Here is a 21,172-nt window from a genome sequence, read left to right as displayed (position 1 = left end):
CTGGGTGAGTGGGCAAATGTTTGGCAGATGCAGTATAATGTGGATAAATGTGAGGTTATCCATTTTGGTGGCAAAAACAGGAAAGCAGAATATTATCTAAATGGTGGCCGACTAGGAAAAGGGGAGATGCAGCGAGACCTGGGTGTCATGGTACACCAGTCATTGAAAGTGGGCATGCAGGTGCAGCAGGCAGTGAAGAAAGCGAATGGTATGTTAGCTTTCATAGCAAAAGGATTTGAGTATAGGAGCAGGGAGGTTCTACTGCAGTTGTACAGGGTCTTGGTGAGACCACACCTGGAGTATTGCGTACAGTTTTGGTCTCCAAATCTGAGGAAGGACATTATTGCCATAGAGGGAGTGCAGAGAAGGTTCACCAGACTGATTCCTGGGATGTCAGGACTGTCTTATGAAGAAAGACTGGATAGACTTGGTTTATACTCTCTAGAATTTAGGAGATTGAGAGGGGATCTTATAGAAACTTACAAAATTCTTAAGGGGTTGGACAGGCTAGATGCAGGAAGATTGCTCCCGATGTTGGGGAAGTCCAGGACAAGGGGTCACAGCTTAAGGATAAGGGGGAAATCCTTTAAAACCGAGATGAGAAGAACTTTTTTCACACAGAGAGTGGTGAATCTCTGGAACTCCCTGCCACAGAGGGTAGTCGAGGCCAGTTCATTGGCTATATTTAAGAGGGAGTTAGATGTGGCCCTTGTGGCTAAGGGTATCAGAGGGTATGGAGAGAAGGCAAGTACGGGATACTGAGTTGGAGGATCAGCCATGATCATATTGAATGGCGGTGCAGGCTCGAAGGGCCGAATGGCCTACTCCTGCACCTAATTTCTATGTTTCTATGTTTCTATAACTATCCAATTTATTTTTAAATGATAAAAACGAACCTGCCTCCACCACCTTCACTGTAAGCTCATTCCACACAGCCACCACTCTCTGAGTAAAGAAGTTCCCCCTCATGTTACCCCTAAACTTCTGTCCCTTAATTCTTAAGTCATGTCCCCTTGTTTGAATCTTCCCTACTCTCAGTGGGAAAAGCTTATCCACGTCGACTCTGTCTATCCCTCTCATCATTTTAAAGACCTCTATCAAGTCCCCCCTTAACCTTCTGCGCTCCAAAGAATAAAGCCCTAACTTGTTCAACCTTTCTCTGTAACTTAGTTGCTGAAACCCAGGCAACATTCTAGTAAATCTCCTCTGTACTCTCTCTATTTTGTTGACATCCTTCCTATAATTAGGCGACCAAAATTGTACCCTATACTCCAGAATTGGCCTCACCAATGCCTTGCACAATTTTAACATTACATCCCAACTTCTATACTCAGTGCTCTGATTTATAAAGGCCAGCACACCAAAAGCTTTCTTTACCACTCTATCTACATGAGATTCCACTTTCAGGGAACTGTGCACAGTTATTCCCAGATCCCTCTGTTCACCTGCATTCTTCAATTCCCTACCATTTACCATGTACGTCCTATTTTGATTTGTCCTGCCAAGATGTAGCACCTCACACTTATCAGCATTAAACTCCATCTGCCATCTTTCAGTCCACTCTTCCAACTGGCATAAATCTCTCTGTAGACTTTGAAAATCTACTTCATTATCCACAACCCCACCTATCTTAGTATCATCTGCATACTTACTAATCCAATTTACCACACCATCATCCAGATCATTGATGTACATGACAAACAACAGTGGACCCAACACAGATCCCTGTGGCACCCCACTAGTCACTGGCCTCCAACCTGACAAACAACCGTCCACCATTACTCTCTGGCACCTCCCATTCAGCCACTGTTGAATCCATCTTGCTACTCCACCATTAATACCCAACCATTGAACCTTCTTAACCAACCTTCCATGAGGAACCTTGTCAAAGGCCTTACTGAAGTCTATATATACAACATCCACTGCTTTACCCTCATCAATTTCCCGAGTAACCTCTTCAAAAAATTCAAGAAGATTAGTCAAACATGACCTTCCAGGCACAAATCCATGTTGACTGTTCCTAATCAGACCCTGTTTATCCAGATGCTTATATATATAATCTCTAAGTATCCTTTCCATTAATTTGCCCACCACTGACGTCAAACTAACAGGTCTATAATTGCTAGGTTTACTCTTAGACCCCTTTTTAAACAATGGAACAACATGCGCAGTACGCCAATCCTCCGGCACTATTCCCGTTTCTAATGACATTTGAAATATTTCTGTCATAGCCCCTGCTATTTCTACACTAACTTCCCTCAATGTCCTAGGGAATATCCTGTCCAGACCTGGAGACTTATCCACTTTTATATTTCTCAAAAGTGTCAGTACTTCCTCTTCTTTGAATCTCATAGTTTCCATAGCTACTCTACTTGTTTCCCTTACCTCACATAATTTAATATCCTTCTCCTTGGTGAATACCGAAGAAAAAAAATTGTTCAATATCTCCCCCATCCCTTTTGGCTCTGCAGATAGCTGTCCACTCTGACTCTCTAATGGACCAATTTTATCCCTCGTTATCCTTTTGCTATTAATATAGCTGTAGAAACCCTTTGGGTTTACTTTCACCTTACTTGCCAAAGCAACCTCATATCTTCTTTTAGCTTTTCTAATTTCTTTCTTAAGATTCTTTTTACATACTTTATACTCCTCAAGCACCTCATTTGCTCCATGCTGCCTATAATTATTGTAGATCTCCCTCTTTTTCCGAACCAAGTGTCCAATTTCCCTTGAAAACCATGGCTCTTTCCGATTTTTACTATTTCCTTTCAGCCGAACAGGGACATAAAGATTCTGTACTCTTAAAATTTCACCTTTAAATGTACTCCATTTCTCTTCCACATCTTTCCCATAAAACAAAATGTCCCAATTTACTCCTTTTAAATCCTTTCGCATCTCCTCAAAGTTAGCCTTTCTACAATCAAAAATCTCAACCCTAGGTCCAGTTCTGACCCTCTCCATAATTATATTGAAACTAATGGTATTGTGATCACTGGTCCCGAACTGTTCCCCAACGCATACCTCTGCCACCTGACCCATCTCATTTCCTAACAGGAGGTCCAGCACCGCCCCTTCTCTAGTAGGTACTTCTATGTATTGCTGCAAAAAACTATCCTGCACACATTTTACAAACTCCAACCCATCCAGCCCATTTACAGAATGTGTTTCCCAGTCTATGTGTGGAAAATTGAAATCTCCCACAATCACTACCTTGTGCTTACTACTAATATCTGCAATCTCCTTACATATTTGCTCTTCCAATTCTCGCTCCCCATTTGGCGGTATATAATACACCCCTATAAGTGTTGCTACCCCTTTCCCATTTCTCAGTTCCACCCAAATAGCCTCCCTAGACGAGCCCTCTAATCTATCCTGCCAAAGCACTGCTGTAATATCTTCCCTGATAAGCAATGCAACACCTCCACCTCTTGCCCCTCCAATTCTATCACACCTGAAGCAACGAAATCCTGGAATATTTAGTTTCCAATCACAGCCCTCCTGCAACCATGTTTCACTGATTGCCACAACATCATACTTCCAGGTGTCAATCCAGGCTCTAAGTTCATCCACCTTTCTTACAATGCTCCTAGCATTAAAATATACACATTTAAGAAACCCATCCTCTCTGAAGAAGGGTTTCGGCCCGAAACGTCGCCCATTTCCTTCGCTCCATAGATGCTGCTGCACCCGCTGAGTTTCCCCAGCAATTTTGTGTACCCTCTCTTATTCTCTGTTTATTGTCTTTTTCTTCTCTCTCCCCTACATTTTGGGTCAGAGTGCTACCATTCTCTGCCTCCTGCCTCACACACTGACTGCTAGCTTTCCCAATTTGAGTCCCTACCCCCCCAACCATACTAGTTTAAAGTCTCCCCAGTAGCCTTTGCAAATCTCCCCACCAGGATATTGGTCCCCCTCGAGTTCAAGTGCAACCCGTCCTTTCTGTACAGGTCGCACCTTCCCCAAAAGAGGTCCCAATGATCCAGAAACTTGAACCCATACCCACTGCACCAGTCCCTCATCCACTCATTTATCCTCCACCTCGCTCCATTCCTACTCTCACTTTCGCGTGGCACAGGCAGTAATCCTGAGATTGTTACCTTTGCAGTCCTTCTCCTTAACTCTCTACCTAACTCCCTAAATTCTTCTTTCAGGACCTCTTCTCTTTTTTTACCTATGTCGTTGGTACCTATATGTACCACAACTTCAGGCTCCTCTCCCTCCCATTTCAGGATTTCTTGGACCCGTTCTGACACATCCCTGACCCTGGCACCAGGGAGGCAAACTACCATCCGGCTGTCTTGTCTGCGTCCACCGAATCGCCTATCCGACCCCCTGACTATAGAGTCCCCTATTACAATTGCCCTCCTCTTCTTTTCCTTACCCTTCTGAGCAACAGGACCGGTCTTTATGCCAGAGGCCCGGCCGCTGTCGCTGCCCCCAGGTAGGCTGTCCCCCCCACCCTTACTCAAACATGAGTACTTATTTTCAAGGTGTACAGCCACCGGGGTACTCACCAGTCCCTGCCTCTGCCCGTTGCCCTTCCTAACTGTGACCCAGTTTTCTGTCTCCCGTGGTCTTGGAGTGACCACCTCCCTGTAACTCCTATCTATGACCTCCTCGCTCACCCTGAGCAGACAAAGGTCATCGAGTTGCTGTTCCAGGTTCCTAACACGGTCCCTTAGGAGCCCCATCTCGACGCACCTGGCGCAGATGTGGACGTCTGGAGGGCACTCAGACTCCATGACCTCCCACATCTGACATCCAGAACAGTAAACTGCCCTGGGCCTCATTCTCCCCCTTATCCGAATACAATAAAGCCTTACCCGGGATACAAGCCAATCAGCTGCTTCCTCTAGTCCTGTAACGGCTGCTTCCTCTAGTCCGTTCGACCAATCAGAGGCTTCCAACAGCCCCCTTAATTTGAAGTGTGATCTGCGAATGGAACGTTGCAGATTTTGGTTCCTCCTCCCTCTGTAACGGCTCCTGGGCCTCTGTTGAGACAAGCCCCGCGATGGGTTTTTTAACTCACCACACGAAGGTCGCTCCTCCCTCTGCAACGGCTCCTGGGCCTCTGTTGAGACAAGCCCCGCGATGGGTTTTTTAACTCACCACACGAAGGTTGCTCCTCCCTCTGCAACGGCTCCTGGGCCTCTGTTGAGACAAGCCCCGCGATGGGTTTTTTAACTCACCACACGAAGGTCGCTCCTCCCTCTGCAACGGCTCCCGGGCCTCTGTTGAGACAAGCCCCGCGATGGGTTTTTTAACTCACCACACGAAGGTCGCTCCTCCCTCTGCAACGGCTCCCGGGCCTCTGTTGAGACAAGCCCCGCGATGGTTTTTTTAACTCACCACACGAAGGTCGCTCCTCCCTCTGCAACGGCTCCCGGGCCTCTGTTGAGACAAGCCCCGCGATGGGTTTTTTAACTCACCACACGAAGGTCGCTCCTCCCTCTGCAACGGCTCCCGGGCCTCTGTTGAGACAAGCCCTGCGATGGGTTTTTTAACTCACCACACGAAGGTCGCTCCTCCCTCTGCAACGGCTCCCGGGCCTCTGTTGAGACAAACCCACGGGGACTCCAGCCTTCACCGGTCGCGGGCTCCGACCTGCAGGGGCTCTTGCCTCGGCTACCCCGTGGCGCACTTGGGGATACTTTGACAATCCATCATGTTTAGATTAAAATAAATGTAAAAAGCTTTTTCATTTTGACAAAAATAAAATTATAATAGAAAATGTTTCCCCTCAGCAACACGGGGATCCTATGAATATAAACTTCCACCAGGAAACGTATAATGTGGAAGCACGCGAGCGTTTGCATATGGGTCTGTGGCTGAAGTGTCGTTTGGCTCTAGTGACTGCCCTGACTGCTCAGATATATGGCGTGGGACTAAAGGAAGGTATTTTGCTTTCATATTCTAATTGCCCAATTTCTTGATATTTCAGCTATGTTTCGTGCATATTTTACTTAGCATGTAAATGTCTGGCAAGCCAGTTCAGTATCCTACTTCAGAGGTTCAGTTGCATCGTTACTGGGGTCCATTGGTTCTGGACATTAAATTCTTAATAGCATCTATGATTATCGAGTCAGCCTTCAGTTGCAAAGTTGATTTCATCCATGTATTGCTCAATAGTTCACCTTGGTAAAAGCAAGAGAAACACCATCCCTCTGTGAGTAAGGGGCAAACTGAAATTTAAATTGCCAATTTTGTTTGTTGGGATATTCTTAATTTTATAGAGCCACCTGATTTGCAATTGGCAAGACTCGTCCTATTAGCTTTTGGCCAGGCGCTAATGAGAATCGTTTTTAGCTTTCAATGTCCACCAATCCATTGCGATAGACTAGCTGCACTGTTTTTGAAGGGACTTTCTAGCCACTTGAGGAAACTTTGACAATCCATTATTATACAAGATACTTGTCTTCTTTCGTGTCCATCGTCTATGTTTCAAATGTTCGGCCAGCCTCTTGCACAGTGGACAGCCACCGCTAGATCTTCCAGGCAGCATTGTTCACCAAGAAGTGGGCATTTTAGTAGGTGTGGCATGGATTGTATAAATGTTCCGCATTCACATTCTGTGTCTGCTGCATCTGCATAGCCCCATTTGCTCATATTGGTCTTACAACAGCCCATCCCGGTATGAAGCCTATTAAATTAGATTAGATTAGATTAAACTTTATTAATCCCCTTATTCAGGGGAAATTCTGATGTCCTTGCAGCACACTAATAAAAATACAACATAGCATTCAAAAAGAAGTTCAACACAAAAACATCCCCCCACAGTGATTCCCACTGTGGGGGAAGGCACAAATCCAGTCCCCATCCTCTTGTCCACCCAAAGTCGGGCCTATTGAGGCCTCCACAGTCGCCGCCACGGCGCCCGATGTTCTCGCCGGGTGATGGTGAACCCCCAGCGGCTGGGGGTGCCAGGAACGGCCGCCTTCCCACCGGAGACCGCGGCTTCCAAGCCAACAGACCGCGCCGGACGGAGCTCCGCACACTGGCGATCTCAGCAAGAGATCCCAGGCTCCGGGATGTAACGTTCAGCGTCGCAGCTGGCCGCTCCACAGAACCGCGGCTCCACAATGTTCTTATCGGCGGTCCCAGCTTACTGGAGTTCCAGCGCGGCGACCCAGGAAAGGCATCGCCCGCTCTGCAATAGCGCTCCAGCGCTGCGCCGCCGCCAAAGCCGATGTTCTGGCCAGGTCCCCTCAGAGAAACGTCGCTCCAGGACCCGCTGGTAGGCCGCAAGGACAGGTCGAAGTCGCTGCTCGGAGGAAGGCAACCCCTCCGACCAGGTAGGGACTCGAAAATCAGTTTCCCCCTTCCCCCCCACCACCCCCCACACATAAAAAGATTAGGCCCCCTGACTACACACTCAACGTACTATAAATAATAAAAAAGAAGGGAAAAAAACGGACAGCTGCAGGACAGGCAGCCGTTCAGGACAGCGCCTCCTCCGGAAATGTCCTATTGAGGGACTTCCAGGTCTTCCAGTCACACCTGTGACCTGGTGGCAGCTGTTCCTTAGTTGGGATTGGCATCTTTACGTAGTGGTTGCTTTCACTGCGTTTCTTTTCCCACATAGCTAGTCTGGTTGGTTGAGGAGACTGTGACATGTCACGGGGTGACGCCTGTATGGTCGTGAGTAGTCGCCCAAAGAGTTGTACCTTTCTCTGGTCGCCGCTGGATTTTCAACATGTTGAAAATATTCGGCGACCTGCAGCGACTATGACGGGTGTTGGCCGTCGCCGAAAAAAATTGCGTAAGTGGGACAGGCCCTTTACTCTACCTTGCATAAAACCAAGAAAAAGGAGATGTTTGGCCAGTGACCTTATTCAGAGTTCTAAAACAAAAGCAAAAGTCAAGAGTGTTTAATTGTCATATTATACTGAAACGGAGCAATGAAATTCTGAGTTGCAGCAGTATAATAGGTCTGCAAATATCAATAGATAACTTAGTAATAAAACAAACAAAAAGAATTCAATTGTAGTAAAATAATAGTGCAAAACAAAACAAAGCCCAAAGTCCCAGTGAAACCAAAACAGTTCATCATTCGAATTTTAGTTGGTATTTGTAGTGTTCAGTAGTTTAGTTTAGCTTCGAGGTACAGTGTGGAAACATGCCCTTTGGCCCACTGTGTCTGCACCAACCAGTGATCACCCCCTATATTTGTTCTATCCTCCACATTTGGTACAATTTTTACAGAAGCCAATTAACCTACAGTTAAACTACAAACTTGCGCATCTTTGGAGAGTGGGAGAAAACTGGAGCACCCAGAGGAAACTGGAGGAGTCCCAGAAGCGACTTTAGTCCACAATGCTTAAAAATTTTGGGTCTACTGTATGAGAAGGTTTTTTTTTTAAATAATTAAGGATGTTTCATTCTAAATATATTTAATATAAAATAATTATAAATCATTTAAAACACTAACATTTATGACGGAAATTAAAACTTTAATTAAAATTATTTATCTTAGGCTAGCCGTAATCGAAAAAATTGCGGTCATTGTAAAGGACAACATTTTGGTAACTTTTTATTTACACAATAATCTTATAAAACCTTAAAATATACTAAACATATAATACTATTATAATAAATAATAATAATTTCACCCACAGGTAAAATTAAAATACATACATTAAAATTAAAATAGGTAAATTAGAAAACAGTAAAAATTAAAAGGTAATAAAAATATCTTCTTTGGTAGATACAAACAGTAGATGACATGTCGTAACAAAAAAGGGGAGCTGTTGAAAAGGCAATCACAATGCTAACGTGAAATCACATGATTATCAATTCGTGACTTCACTTGTGACAGCGATCTTTTCATTAAAGTGTTCATAAGAATACAATATTTTAATTACCCCTTCGCAAAAATAAATGTTATATTTAGAAAAGTAAGGTAAGTGATAAAGGTGAAATAGTGTTAGATTAACCTAAGCCTATTGGTTTTATGAAGAGGTGAACGGAAGGTAGGCTATGACCGCATAGACTGGGCTAAGACTATATTACAAGTATTTATGAAAAAGTAATAAAATGGTGAATTTGTGTTAAATTACAGATGTTTATTATGAAAAGTGTTCAAATAATGGTAACATTGTGTTACATTACTTTTGCCTATGAGTTTTGGTGGCCTAGTCTTGCCTAACTTGGTCTAGCCTAGTGTAGGCTAGCTTGAACTTAACCTAGTTTAGCTTATTTAGCTTATTTATTATCCTTATAACTATAAAACTCTGATCTTGGATGTGTGTTTATGTATTTATCTGCTTGTGTGCGATCACATCTTCTCGAAAAAACGACGTTATAACGGTAAAATGTTTACATATCCCGGTAGAGATTTATCCCGTGGTCAAAAATCGCCTTATTTGAAAAATTCATGCATTATTTCTCGAGTTATTAATCAAAATGTTCAAAAATCTGAAAAGACTGGGGAAAAAAAACTGCTTTTTCCCTGTGCTTACAGTTGTGACATCACAATGGGATTGTAGTCCTGCTTGCAACATTGTTGCTATCCAAGTACACTGAGTCCTGCTTGCCCTAGCAAGTGCAAATGCATTTTTTTAAAGTCACAGTACATTGAGTTCTGCTAGCGAGCAAGTGCAAATAATTTTTTTTTAAGTTTACAAATGAGGGAGGTTGCACAAGGTGAAATGAGCAGCCCCTGCACAGTTGTCGGCTATGGGTGAATGGTGGAATATTGCGTTGGGGAACGGATTACGTTGGGGGACCAGGCCTCCCTTGTGACAGGACCCAACGGGTCCCACTTGGTCTAGTAAATCTTGAAAAAATCCCTTTCTCAGAAAGTAGACCTAAAAGTTGTTGACTATTTTGGCATTTTTCAGGAGCTGTATGTTTTCTTTTCTGGATCTCCACGAAGATGGGGGGGAATTTTAAACACACAGGGCAATCTAGATTTTTCTCTCAAGATTTTTCTCTGAAGAGCTTAAGTATAACCAGTGATGGAAATTTGAAGTTTATCTTCTGCTATCATCTTTACTTTCGTTTGTTAAAGAACTCAGAGAAAATTCAGCTGATAGGATTGCACACTATGAATCAGAAGCAAATGGTTTGTGTGAAGATATCACCTCAAGTTATGCTGATGCTTCCAAACGCATTGTTACAAGGACATTTTCAGATGGAACAAGTGGTATTGCATCTTTGAGAGGAGCTGGCAAATTTAGGATAGAAGCTCTCTATCAACTCTATGACTGCTTGATAATCCAGTTACGCAAGGTCCATCTGTCTCTTCAGATTCTGGTGAACTTCTACCGCTGCACCATCGAGAGCATCCTTACCAACTGTATCACAGTATGGTATGGCAACTGCTCTGCCTCCGACCGGAAAGCACTGCAGAGGGTGGTGAAAACTGCCCAACACATCACCGGTTCCTCATTCCCCTCCACTGAGTGTTCAAAGCGTTGTCTGCGAAGTACGCTCAGCATCGCCAAGGACTGCTCTCACCCCAACCACAGACTGTTTACCCTCCTACCATCCGGGAGGCGCTACAGGTCTCTCCGTTGCCGGACCAGTAGGTCCAGGAACAGCTTCTTCCCTGCGGCTGTTACACTACTCAACACCGTACCTCGGTGATTGCCAATCACCCCCCCCCCCCCCCCCCCCCCGGACACTCCTCCCACCGTACTGCATGCACGTAAATAGATTTATTTATTGCTCATATTTATGTCGCTCTTCTAGGGAGATGCTAACTGCATTTCGTTGTCTCTGTACTGTACACTGACAATGACAATAAAATTGAACCTGAATCTGAATCTGATATGAGCAGATTGCGAAAATGTTCCTCTCAGAATTGGTGAACAATTCTGAAATTGATGAGGACAGTATTAAACTTATAATATTGTATTACAAAATTGATATTGACCACAAATTAGTAAACAAGTGTTATCAGTTCAAAGAATATTTGCACTTCAGGAAATCCCAGAATAAAACACGTCATCTAAAATGTAATGCGCAGAAGTTCTTCATCTTATTTGTGAGCAACACCTAATTGAAGTGTTCCCCAATATTACTGCTGCGCTTAAGCTGTACTTGACAATGCCTATCACAAGCTGTGAAGCAGAAACAAATTTTTCAAAGCTATCCTTCATAAAGAACAAATTTTGGTCTACCATGACTGAAGAGTGCTTAAATTCTTTATACATATTGTCTCTAGAAAATGACATTGGAAGGAAGCTCTCATGACAAAATTGTATATGAATATGTTGCTAGAAAAAACAGAAAAAAGGGTATTTTGTAAAATGTGCTTCATTTAGTATGCATTCTAATAGGTGTTTAAAATAAAAGATTATATTGACTGGTCTTTTCGTTTTATTTCGTCATTCTATGATGCATCATGCATGTATGTAATATTTCTCTAATATTCATCCCCCCATAACTCAAAAACTATAAGGCATAGTAAATTTGTATTCACACCAGTGACTTCGACATGTGAGATAATACAGTACAGTAATTTTAATCAAAATCTGAGATGTAGTAATTACATTTTTTTTTTTAAACTAGACGAAGTGGGACCCATTGTGTCCCAGTCACACGGGAGGCCTGGCCCCACAACACATTCCTCAACGCAATATTCCACCACTCACCCGTTCCCCCTAATGCAACGGTTCCACCAACGCAATATTCTGCCACTCGCCCATAGCCCCTAATTGCGCAGGCGCGGCTCATTTCCCCTCATCCCTGAGCACTCCCTCCCCCTCCTCTTCATGTATGGGAGGGGAGGGGGCGAGGGAAGTGGGGTGTGTGGCAGGGGGGTGTGGGGCGGGAGGGGAGGAGGGGTGTGTGTGGACGGGGAGGTGTAGGAGGGGGGGAGGGGGTGGTGTGTCAGACGGGAGGTTGTGGCAAATGGGGGGTTGTGGCGGAGGGGGGGTTGTGGCGGAGGGGGGGTTGTGGCGGAGGGGGGGTTGTGGCAAATGGGGGGTTGTGGCGGAGGGGGGGTTGTGGCGGAGGGGGGGTTGTGGGGAGGGGGAGTTGTGGGGGAGGGGGGGTTATAGAGGAGGGGGGGTTGTGGGGCGTGGGTGTGTCTGGGAGGGGTGGTGTGTGGGGGGGAAGTTGTGGGGGCTGGGGTGTGTGGCCGGTGAGGTGTGTGAGGGGTGTGTGTGGGGGGAGGGGCAGAGGGTTTTTGGGCAGAGGGGCTTGTGGGGGGAGGGGTGTGTGGGCGAAGGGGGAGTGAGCTCAGAGAAAACACGGGGAAAGAATAATGGGGGAGAGGGGGGAATCATGGAGGAGGGGGAGGAGCCAGCGAGGGGCAGCAGAGGGATAGTGGCTGGAATTGACGGTGCGATGGGGACTCACAGCGGGCGCTGGTCTCTGCTCCTTCTCCTCCGCAAGGATCAGAGTCTCCGCTTTTCGTTTGGCGACATCGGTGACATATCCAACTCCGGGCTGGGCTGGGTCTCCCTCACTGGGCTGGGCTGGGTCTCCCGCGCTGGGCTGGGCTGCTTCTGGTCCCTCCGAAAGTCCGGTTGGAAACCTTCAGCTCCAGTAAAGACGCGATGGCGCAGGAAGGGGCGGACCGTGACAGGGGAAGAAACTAATCCGCGCGGCGCTGACTGGCAGGAGAATAGTTCGATCTGCACACGGGCGGTTTTTAAGATTTTTAAACCTCGCTAACTTTTACGACATTCAACCGATCGGAACGAAACTTGGTGCAATCGCAGCACAGGTGAACGGTGAATGAACTGGCGAAAAATCGTGGCGCTATCGCAAACCGTTTTTGCAAAAATTGGAAGACCGCCAAACTGAAAGATAACAAGATCAGTTTTAGAGATAGATAGATAGATAGATAGATAGATAGATAGATAGATAGATAGATAGATAGATAGATAGATAGATAGATAGATAGATAGATAGATAGATAGATAGATAGATAGATAGATAGATAGATAGATAGATAGATAGATAGATAGATAGATAGATAGATAGATAGATAGATAGATAGATAGATAGATAGATAGATAGATAGATAGATAGATAGATAGATAGATAGATAGATAGATAGATAGATAGATAGATAGATAGATAGATAGATAGATAGATAGATAGATAGATAGATAGATAGATAGATAGATAGATAGATAGATAGATAGATAGATAGATAGATAGATAGATAGATAGATAGATAGATAGATAGATAGATAGATAGATAGATAGATAGATAGATAGATAGATAGATAGATAGATAGATAGATAGATAGATAGATAGATAGATAGATAGATAGATAGATAGATAGATAGATAGATAGATAGATAGATAGATAGATAGATAGATAGATAGATAGATAGATAGATAGATAGATAGATAGATAGATAGATAGATAGATAGATAGATAGATAGATAGATAGATAGATAGATAGATAGATAGATAGATAGATAGATAGATAGATAGATAGATAGATAGATAGATAGATAGATAGATAGATAGATAGATAGATAGATAGATAGATAGATAGATAGATAGATAGATAGATAGATAGATAGATAGATAGATAGATAGATAGATAGCTAGATAGATAGATAGATAGATAGATAGATAGATAGATAGATAGATAGATAGATAGATAGATAGATAGATAGATAGATAGATAGATAGATAGATAGATAGATAGATAGATAGATAGATAGATAGATAGATAGATAGATAGATAGATAGATAGATAGATAGATAGATAGATAGATAGATAGATAGATAGATAGATAGATAGATAGATAGATAGATAGATAGATAGATAGATAGATAGATAGATAGATAGATAGATAGATAGATAGATAGATAGATAGATAGATAGATAGATAGATAGATAGATAGATAGATAGATAGATAGATAGATAGATAGATAGATAGATAGATAGATAGATAGATAGATAGATAGATAGATAGATAGATAGATAGATAGATAGATAGATAGATAGATAGATAGATAGATAGATAGATAGATAGATAGATAGATAGATAGATAGATAGATAGATAGATAGATAGATAGATAGATAGATAGATAGATAGATAGATAGATAGATAGATAGATAGATAGATAGATAGATAGATAGATAGATAGATAGATAGATAGATAGATAGATAGATAGATAGATAGATAGATAGATAGATAGATAGATAGATAGATAGATAGATAGATAGATAGATAGATAGATAGATAGATAGATAGATAGATAGATAGATAGATAGATAGATAGATAGATAGATAGATAGATAGATAGATAGATAGATAGATAGATAGATAGATAGATAGATAGATAGATAGATAGATAGATAGATAGATAGATAGATAGATAGATAGATAGATAGATAGATAGATAGATAGATAGATAGATAGATAGATAGATAGATAGATAGATAGATAGATAGATAGATAGATAGATAGATAGATAGATAGATAGATAGATAGATAGATAGATAGATAGATAGATAGATAGATAGATAGATAGATAGATAGATAGATAGATAGATAGATAGATAGATAGATAGATAGATAGATAGATAGATAGATAGATAGATAGATAGATAGATAGATAGATAGATAGATAGATAGATAGATAGATAGATAGATAGATAGATAGATAGATAGATAGATAGATAGATAGATAGATAGATAGATAGATAGATAGATAGATAGATAGATAGATAGATAGATAGATAGATAGATAGATAGATAGATATCTGTGGTGTATCAACCCCATTGCAGGTTACCCAGACCTTGTTGCTGATTGCGAAGGGATCCCCATAACAGTTCAAGCTTCAGGGCCCCAAAAATGTAGGTCCGCCACTGGCTGAGCCACCATGACTTCCCTGATAGTTGTTGGGAAGAAGCTGTTCCTGAACCTGGAGGTTACGGTTTTATGACTCGTATACTTTCCTTTCCCATGCAGTAGTGAAATGAGAGCATGGCCAGGGTGGTGTGAGTCCTTGATGGTGCTGAAATTTAGGGGGAAAAATTGAATTAAAGGATAGAAAAACATTTTGTAACCTTGTGGAAACCTGAATCTTTTTAATGTTTAAGATGTGGAGGGCAGTCTGGATACCTTTGCGATCTGTGAAGAAGGGATAAAAGAAGCAAAGGTCTATGGTGATGTCGAGACACAAACTGAGTTCATGCTGCAGGCAGTTCTACTTGATTTCCGGCTGGGAAATATTAACAATCGCATCAGGACACGTTTCCAGGTGAGCTTGAAAGATTTAAAGCTTGAAAAAACTTTCTAACTTTCTAATTTTAAAGCTTGAAAGACTTTCTAAACACATGGAATTTCATCTTTCATGCGCGTAAGTTAAGATCATAAATTATTTAGTAACAAACTCAGGTGCGGCACGGTGACGGAGCGGTAGAGTTGCTGCCTTACAGCGCCAGAGACCCGGGTTCGATCCTGACTATGGGTGCTGTCTGTATGGAGTTTGTACGTTCTCCCTGTGACCGCATGGGTTTTCTCCGGGTGCTCCGGTTTCCTCCCACATTCCAAAGACGTGCAGGTCTGTTGCTCAATCCACTTTGGTAAATTGCTCCGAGTGTGTAGGATAGAACTCGTGTAGGGGTGATTGCTGGTCGGCACAGACTCCATGGGCCAAAGATACTGATTCCACGTTGTGTGTCTCCTAAACTAAAACTAAAGCTGAATGTTTATTCATTTGAGATGATGTTGGTGATTTTAAGTAGGATGGGCACATGCTTTCATTCTTTGTTTTCTTGGATAGGTCAGAGACTTACGACTTTCATGACTCCAGGACATTCTGAATCTACATCACAATGTGTGGAGACTCAATGACGTATAACAATGAAAAATGCACACAAACATCAACAATGGTTCCTCAAATAGCAATGAGATAATAGCCAGATCATCTGTTAATAGGATGTTGTTAATTGTTAAGCATTGACCTCAGTATTGGACAGAATTATCCTGCTCCTTTCAATGTGGTGTCCTGGGATCTTGTTTACTTTAATTTAGTTTAGCGATACACCGCGGAAACTGACCCTTCGGCCCACCAAGTCCGCGCCGACCAGCGATCCCCGCGCACTGACACTATCCTACACACAGTAGGGGCAATTTTCAATTATACTAAGCCAAAAGGCCCACAAACCTGTATGTATTTGGAGTGTGGGATGAAACCAGGGATCCCGGAGAAAACCCACGCAGGTCATGGGGAGAACGTACAAATTCCGTACAGACTGAACCCGTAGTCAGGATCAAACCCGGGTTTCTGGTGCTGTAAGGCAGCAACTCTACCGCTGTGCCATCGTGCCACCCAGTCTGATTTAAGTATCAACCCAGATTATGTGTTCAAACATCTGAGATGGAACTTTCTGACTGATAGCTAAGTTCTGCTGTTGACCTAAAGCTTCGAAAGCACCCTCCATTGGCTGACAACTATGTTACCATTGAACATAGACACAAAGTACTGGAGTAATTCAGCGGGTCAGGCAGTATTTCGTGAGAAAAGGAATTGGTGACGTTTTGGGTTGTGACCCTTCTTCAGACTAGACCTGAGTATAGGCGACTTTGGAAATAATGAACACAGCCATTATCTGAAATGGTAGACGAGCATGTCATATTATTACCATTCTTTTATCGCGCTTCCTCCAGCATTAAGCCAGGTAGATAGTCTGGGTTAACTAAAATAAGAAAGGCAAGGCTGGATTTGTGGTAAGGAGCAGTGGGGAACTAAGGGCTGGGTATTTATACCATCTGGAGTTCGTAACTTAGGACAAATTGTGGCATATGGATAAAATTGGGCATGAGAAAGAGGATTAATTAGGTGCCATTATTTCAGCCCTGACATTAACTGTAGTCTCAGCTATGGCCACTCCAATGATTGTAAGCACAATTTGCAGCAAGTGATGTTGGCTGGGTTAGTGCTGCTCGTGCTAATATTGTGTTTGAATGTCAATTGCTGCTGGAATTTATATTTGTACATTCAATTCTATTGCAGTGACCTGCTCGCTGTACCAGGGGCATCAACTGGCAACATGCGGCCCTGTGTAGAAAGTGCTTTGTGGAAGTCATTTTGTTTTGTGTATTTTATTCCTAAACAGAATATAGTGGATCTACTAAATTCAAGACCCTTTAATTCACCCAATGCACACCTGCTTCTTGCTCAGAGTATCCTTCAGTTGACTGACTTGAATACATTGGAATCGATGTGCATTGTGAAACCTGCTATCATGTGGAAGAAGATGAATACTTGTCTCTCGGCCCAGAAATTAATTCTTGACCAGGTAGACAATCTAAAATATTTCTTTGTCTCTCCTCCTTGACAATTGTCCTTTGTCAGTAATTGCACAGAATGCATGTTCAGCAGACAAAATGTGTAGGAAGGAACAGCAGATGCTGGTTTATACCGAAGTTAGACACACAATACTGGAATAACTCAGCGGGCCAGGCAGCATCTCTGGAGCGAAGGAATGGGTGATGTTTCTGGTCGAGACCCTTCTTTAGACTGAAAGTGAGGGGAGAAGGAGACAGAGAGATGTGGAAGTGTAAGGTGTGAAAATGAGTGATCAAAGGGGGCGAAGTTCAAGAAAATTGTAGAATTTAGCTGAGGGGAAGGTGAAAACGAGGCATACAATCAGTAAAATTTAATCAGGAGGACAGTGAAACTAGTCAGAGAACTAGGATGAGGTAGAGATAGAAAGAGAGGGGATGTAAGGGTTACCAAGTTAGAGAAGTCAATATTGATACCTCTGAGTTGTAAGCTGCCCAAGCAAAATATGAGGCGTTTTTCCTCCAATTTACATTGGGCCTCTCTCTGACAGTGGAGGAGGCCCAGGACAAAAAGGTTAGTATGGGAATGGGAGGGAGAGTTAAAGTGTTTAGCAGCCGGGAGATCACATAGGTCTCGACAGACTGAGCGGAGGTGTTCAGTGAAACAATCACAGAACCTGCGCTTGGTCTCATCGATATATAGGAGTCCATACCTGGAACATTGGATACAGTAGATGAGGTTGAAGGAGGTGCAAGTGAACCTCTGCCTCACCTGAAAGGACTATCAGGGTTTTTGAATGGAGTTGACGGAGGAGCTACACCCCATATAGAATGTACAGCAGATGTGGTCTCTAGTGTGCTGAACCACAGTCACAATTCTGTTGCACATTGGTATTGTCATTAACCACACAACCATATAACCATATAACCATCAATGAATTCAAAACATCAGCAACATTGAAATAAGCGACTAAAGTGGGAAGAGTGGCTGACTAAATCATCCATGTAGGAGCAGGTATTGGAGAATAGTTGGGAAGGTTCCATGACTTGTATTAAAATTAACATTAAAATAAATGCATTCTTTATACATCCACAAATCTGTAAGTGTTGATCATGCAGATCAGACACATTTCATCAAAAATGTCCATATTTCATGTGTACATATTTTAAGCTTAGTTTAGTTTAGAGATACATTGATCCCCGCACTTTGACATTATCCTACACACACTAAGGACAATTTTTACATTTACTAAGCCAATCAACCTACAAACCTGTACGTCTTTGGAGTGTGGGAGGAAACCGAAGATCTTGGAGAAAACCCACGCATGTCACGGGGAGAATGGACAAACTCCTTACAGACAGCACCCGTAGTCGGGATCGAACCCAGGTCTTCGGCGCTGCATTCTCTGTAAGACAGCAACTCTACCGCTGCACCACCATGACATTCCATTGGACATGCATTGGACATTCCACAAAATTCCCCATGGAATTATGGTGAAATCCATTTGCAATTCCATAAATTTCAGACCTTTAATGGACAATCCCAATATTTTAATTTGCAAAACAAATTGCAGGAATCACACGCCCTAAGAACAGGACTGGTTTCAGCAATTTAGATAGTGACCCCAATGATCTCATTAAAATTAAAATGGTTGCATTCTCTCCAACCCACCATAAATTGCAAGGCCCATATGTGTCATTTTAAACATGGAAGTGTGTGACCATGTTTAAAACTGTTAACAGCTTCTATCTCATCCGATGCAAGTTGACTACAGCGAATCCTTGATATAAGGGTGCCATCGCAACAACCTGTAGCTCAATGCTCTTACCAGGGACGGAAATCCCGGGGGGCCAGGGGGGACAGGTCCCCCCCTGTTTTGAGAGGTGTGGGATGATTTCCCCCCCCCCCCCCCCCCCCATTTTTTGTAATCCGGATTTTAAAACCCAGTTAAATCTCCACTTTACTCGAGACAGTGGGGGGAGGGACTGCTGATCTAGGGCGCCGATTGGACAAGAGAAACGTCGGTCAGCAGGCAATGGGGGTGTGACATGAAGGGCGATGATTGGAGGAGGGAGGTGTCAGTCAGAGGCGTAAGTAGGGGGGTGGGACTGAGGATAGAGCACGGTGATTGGAGGAGGGAAACGTGCCAAAACACTCTCAGCACAGACCTGCGCCTCATCCGCAGCCAGGATCGATCCCGGCTGGGTCTCCGGCGCTGTCCCATCCCCACCCAAGTGCCCCCTCCCCCCGCTCGGGGGTGGCCAGAGACATCGGGAGTCAGACGGGAGCTGTGCCCACAGCCAGCGCAGAGAAGCAGCGCTAAACCCAGCTCAACTCTGCCTGTCCCGCCAGTTTAACCTACAGGGTACACAAAAAAGCTTCAGAAACTCAGCGGGTGCAACAGCATCTATGGAGCGAAGGAAATAGGCAACATTTAGGGCCGAAACCCTTCTTCAGATTAACCTACAGTCCTGCCTGGACTTGGGGAAAATATGGCCCAGGTTTACAGCAAGCGGGGAGAATCAGCGCTGGTGTCCCGTCAGTCCTGGCAGGTCTGTAGGTTAACTCGGCGAGACAGTCAGAGTTGAGCTGCATTTAGCGCTGGATTGAGCCTCCGAAGCCTCGCGTGTGTGTGAGTGTGCGCATGCGCGCGCGGACGCCAAGAAATTGTGTCCCCCCGGTCCCCTCCATATTTTGATAGCGATTTCCGTGCTTGCTCAAGACAGTGGAATTGATTGTAGACTTTAGGAGAGCTCCCCCTCCCCTCCCTCCCACTCACCATCAACAACATTACAGTCACACCTGTGGAGTCATTTAAGTTCCTTGGAACCATCATCTCCAGGCACCTTAAATGGAAGGCCACCTTCGACTCCACGGTCAAAAAGGCCCAACAGCTGAGAAAACACAATCTGCCACAGGCAATGATGGTCACAGTTTTATGCTGCCATCTTAGAGTCTGTCCTCACCTTCTCCATTATGGTCTGGTTTGGCTCAGCCACCAAGCATAACATACAGAGGCTGCAGCACATCGTTCGATCAGCCGAGAAGGTTGTTGGCTGCAACCTTACCCTCCCCCCCCCCCCATCAACGAACTGTACACTGCAAGGGCTAGGAATCGAGCGGGTAAGATCATCTCTGACCCTTCTCACCCTGGTCACAAACTCTTTGAATCACTTCCCTCTGGGAGGCGACTCCGGACTGTCAAAGCTGTCACAGCCCAACATGAAAACAGCTTTTTTTCCATGAGCAGTAGCTCTTCTCAACAACCAAAAGTCTGTAGCCTCCTTTTGTTCTGGTATATTATTTTATTCTTTGCATGTTTAAATTATAATATTTTATTTTTAATTGTCTACTGTATATCGTGTTATTATCCTTGCGAGCAAAGCACCAAGGCAAATTTCTTGTATGTATACAAAATTGGCTAATAAAATGTATTCAATTCAATATAACAAACTAGTGGGGTGGGGGGAGGATGGTGTCTGTTTTTGCCGATTGCGTATGACCAATAATGCGGGTCAATATGCATATTTTGACAGAAGCAGTGCAGTTCAATGGCATTCCATAAGTCAACCGGGAGAGGCTCAGGCAGTCATCAGTAGGTCTGGCCGCTACAGTGCTTCCACACCTCAAAAAAACATTTCCTTCAATAGAATCTCAAATTACCTGCAATTTGATGGTATTTCCTCAAATGTTCAAAAATGCTTCCTGCATGCTATTTTATTATTATTTTTTTCACGGGCACACGTTAACAACACAAAGAAGAACAAGGCAAAACAGATCTATGTAACTACACCATATCTGCCTACTTCTGTTATTCACTTGTACAGTGTTCTGCAAGGTAGCTTTGTTGTCTCCAACAGCTTTTGTTGTCTTCGTTTTTTCAACCTGCTCTCATGTGTCCCAGTCTCTGCTCCCACCCTCCCTCCCTCTCTCTCTCCCTCCCTCCCCCTTT

General features: G+C 43.5%; 1 protein-coding gene across 1 annotated transcript in view; it reads left to right on the top strand.

The window, feature by feature from the left end:
- cfap54 (cilia and flagella associated protein 54) overlaps window positions 1–21,172 on the top strand; it is a 343,797-nt gene that overhangs the window by 203,766 nt on the left and 118,859 nt on the right. Inside the window, exons 40-42 of the mRNA XM_033039312.1 lie at window positions 5,745–5,895; window positions 15,029–15,189; window positions 17,051–17,233. Of these exons, the coding sequence (XP_032895203.1) occupies window positions 5,745–5,895; window positions 15,029–15,189; window positions 17,051–17,233 (495 nt within the window). The remainder of the gene's footprint in view (window positions 1–5,744; window positions 5,896–15,028; window positions 15,190–17,050; window positions 17,234–21,172) is intronic.

The sequence above is a fragment of the Amblyraja radiata genome, chromosome 21 (genome assembly GCF_010909765.2).
Source record: "Amblyraja radiata isolate CabotCenter1 chromosome 21, sAmbRad1.1.pri, whole genome shotgun sequence".
Taxonomy (NCBI): domain Eukaryota; kingdom Metazoa; phylum Chordata; class Chondrichthyes; order Rajiformes; family Rajidae; genus Amblyraja; species Amblyraja radiata.
Note: the sequence above shows the minus strand (reverse complement) of the source record. Positions and strands in the feature narration are given on the sequence as shown.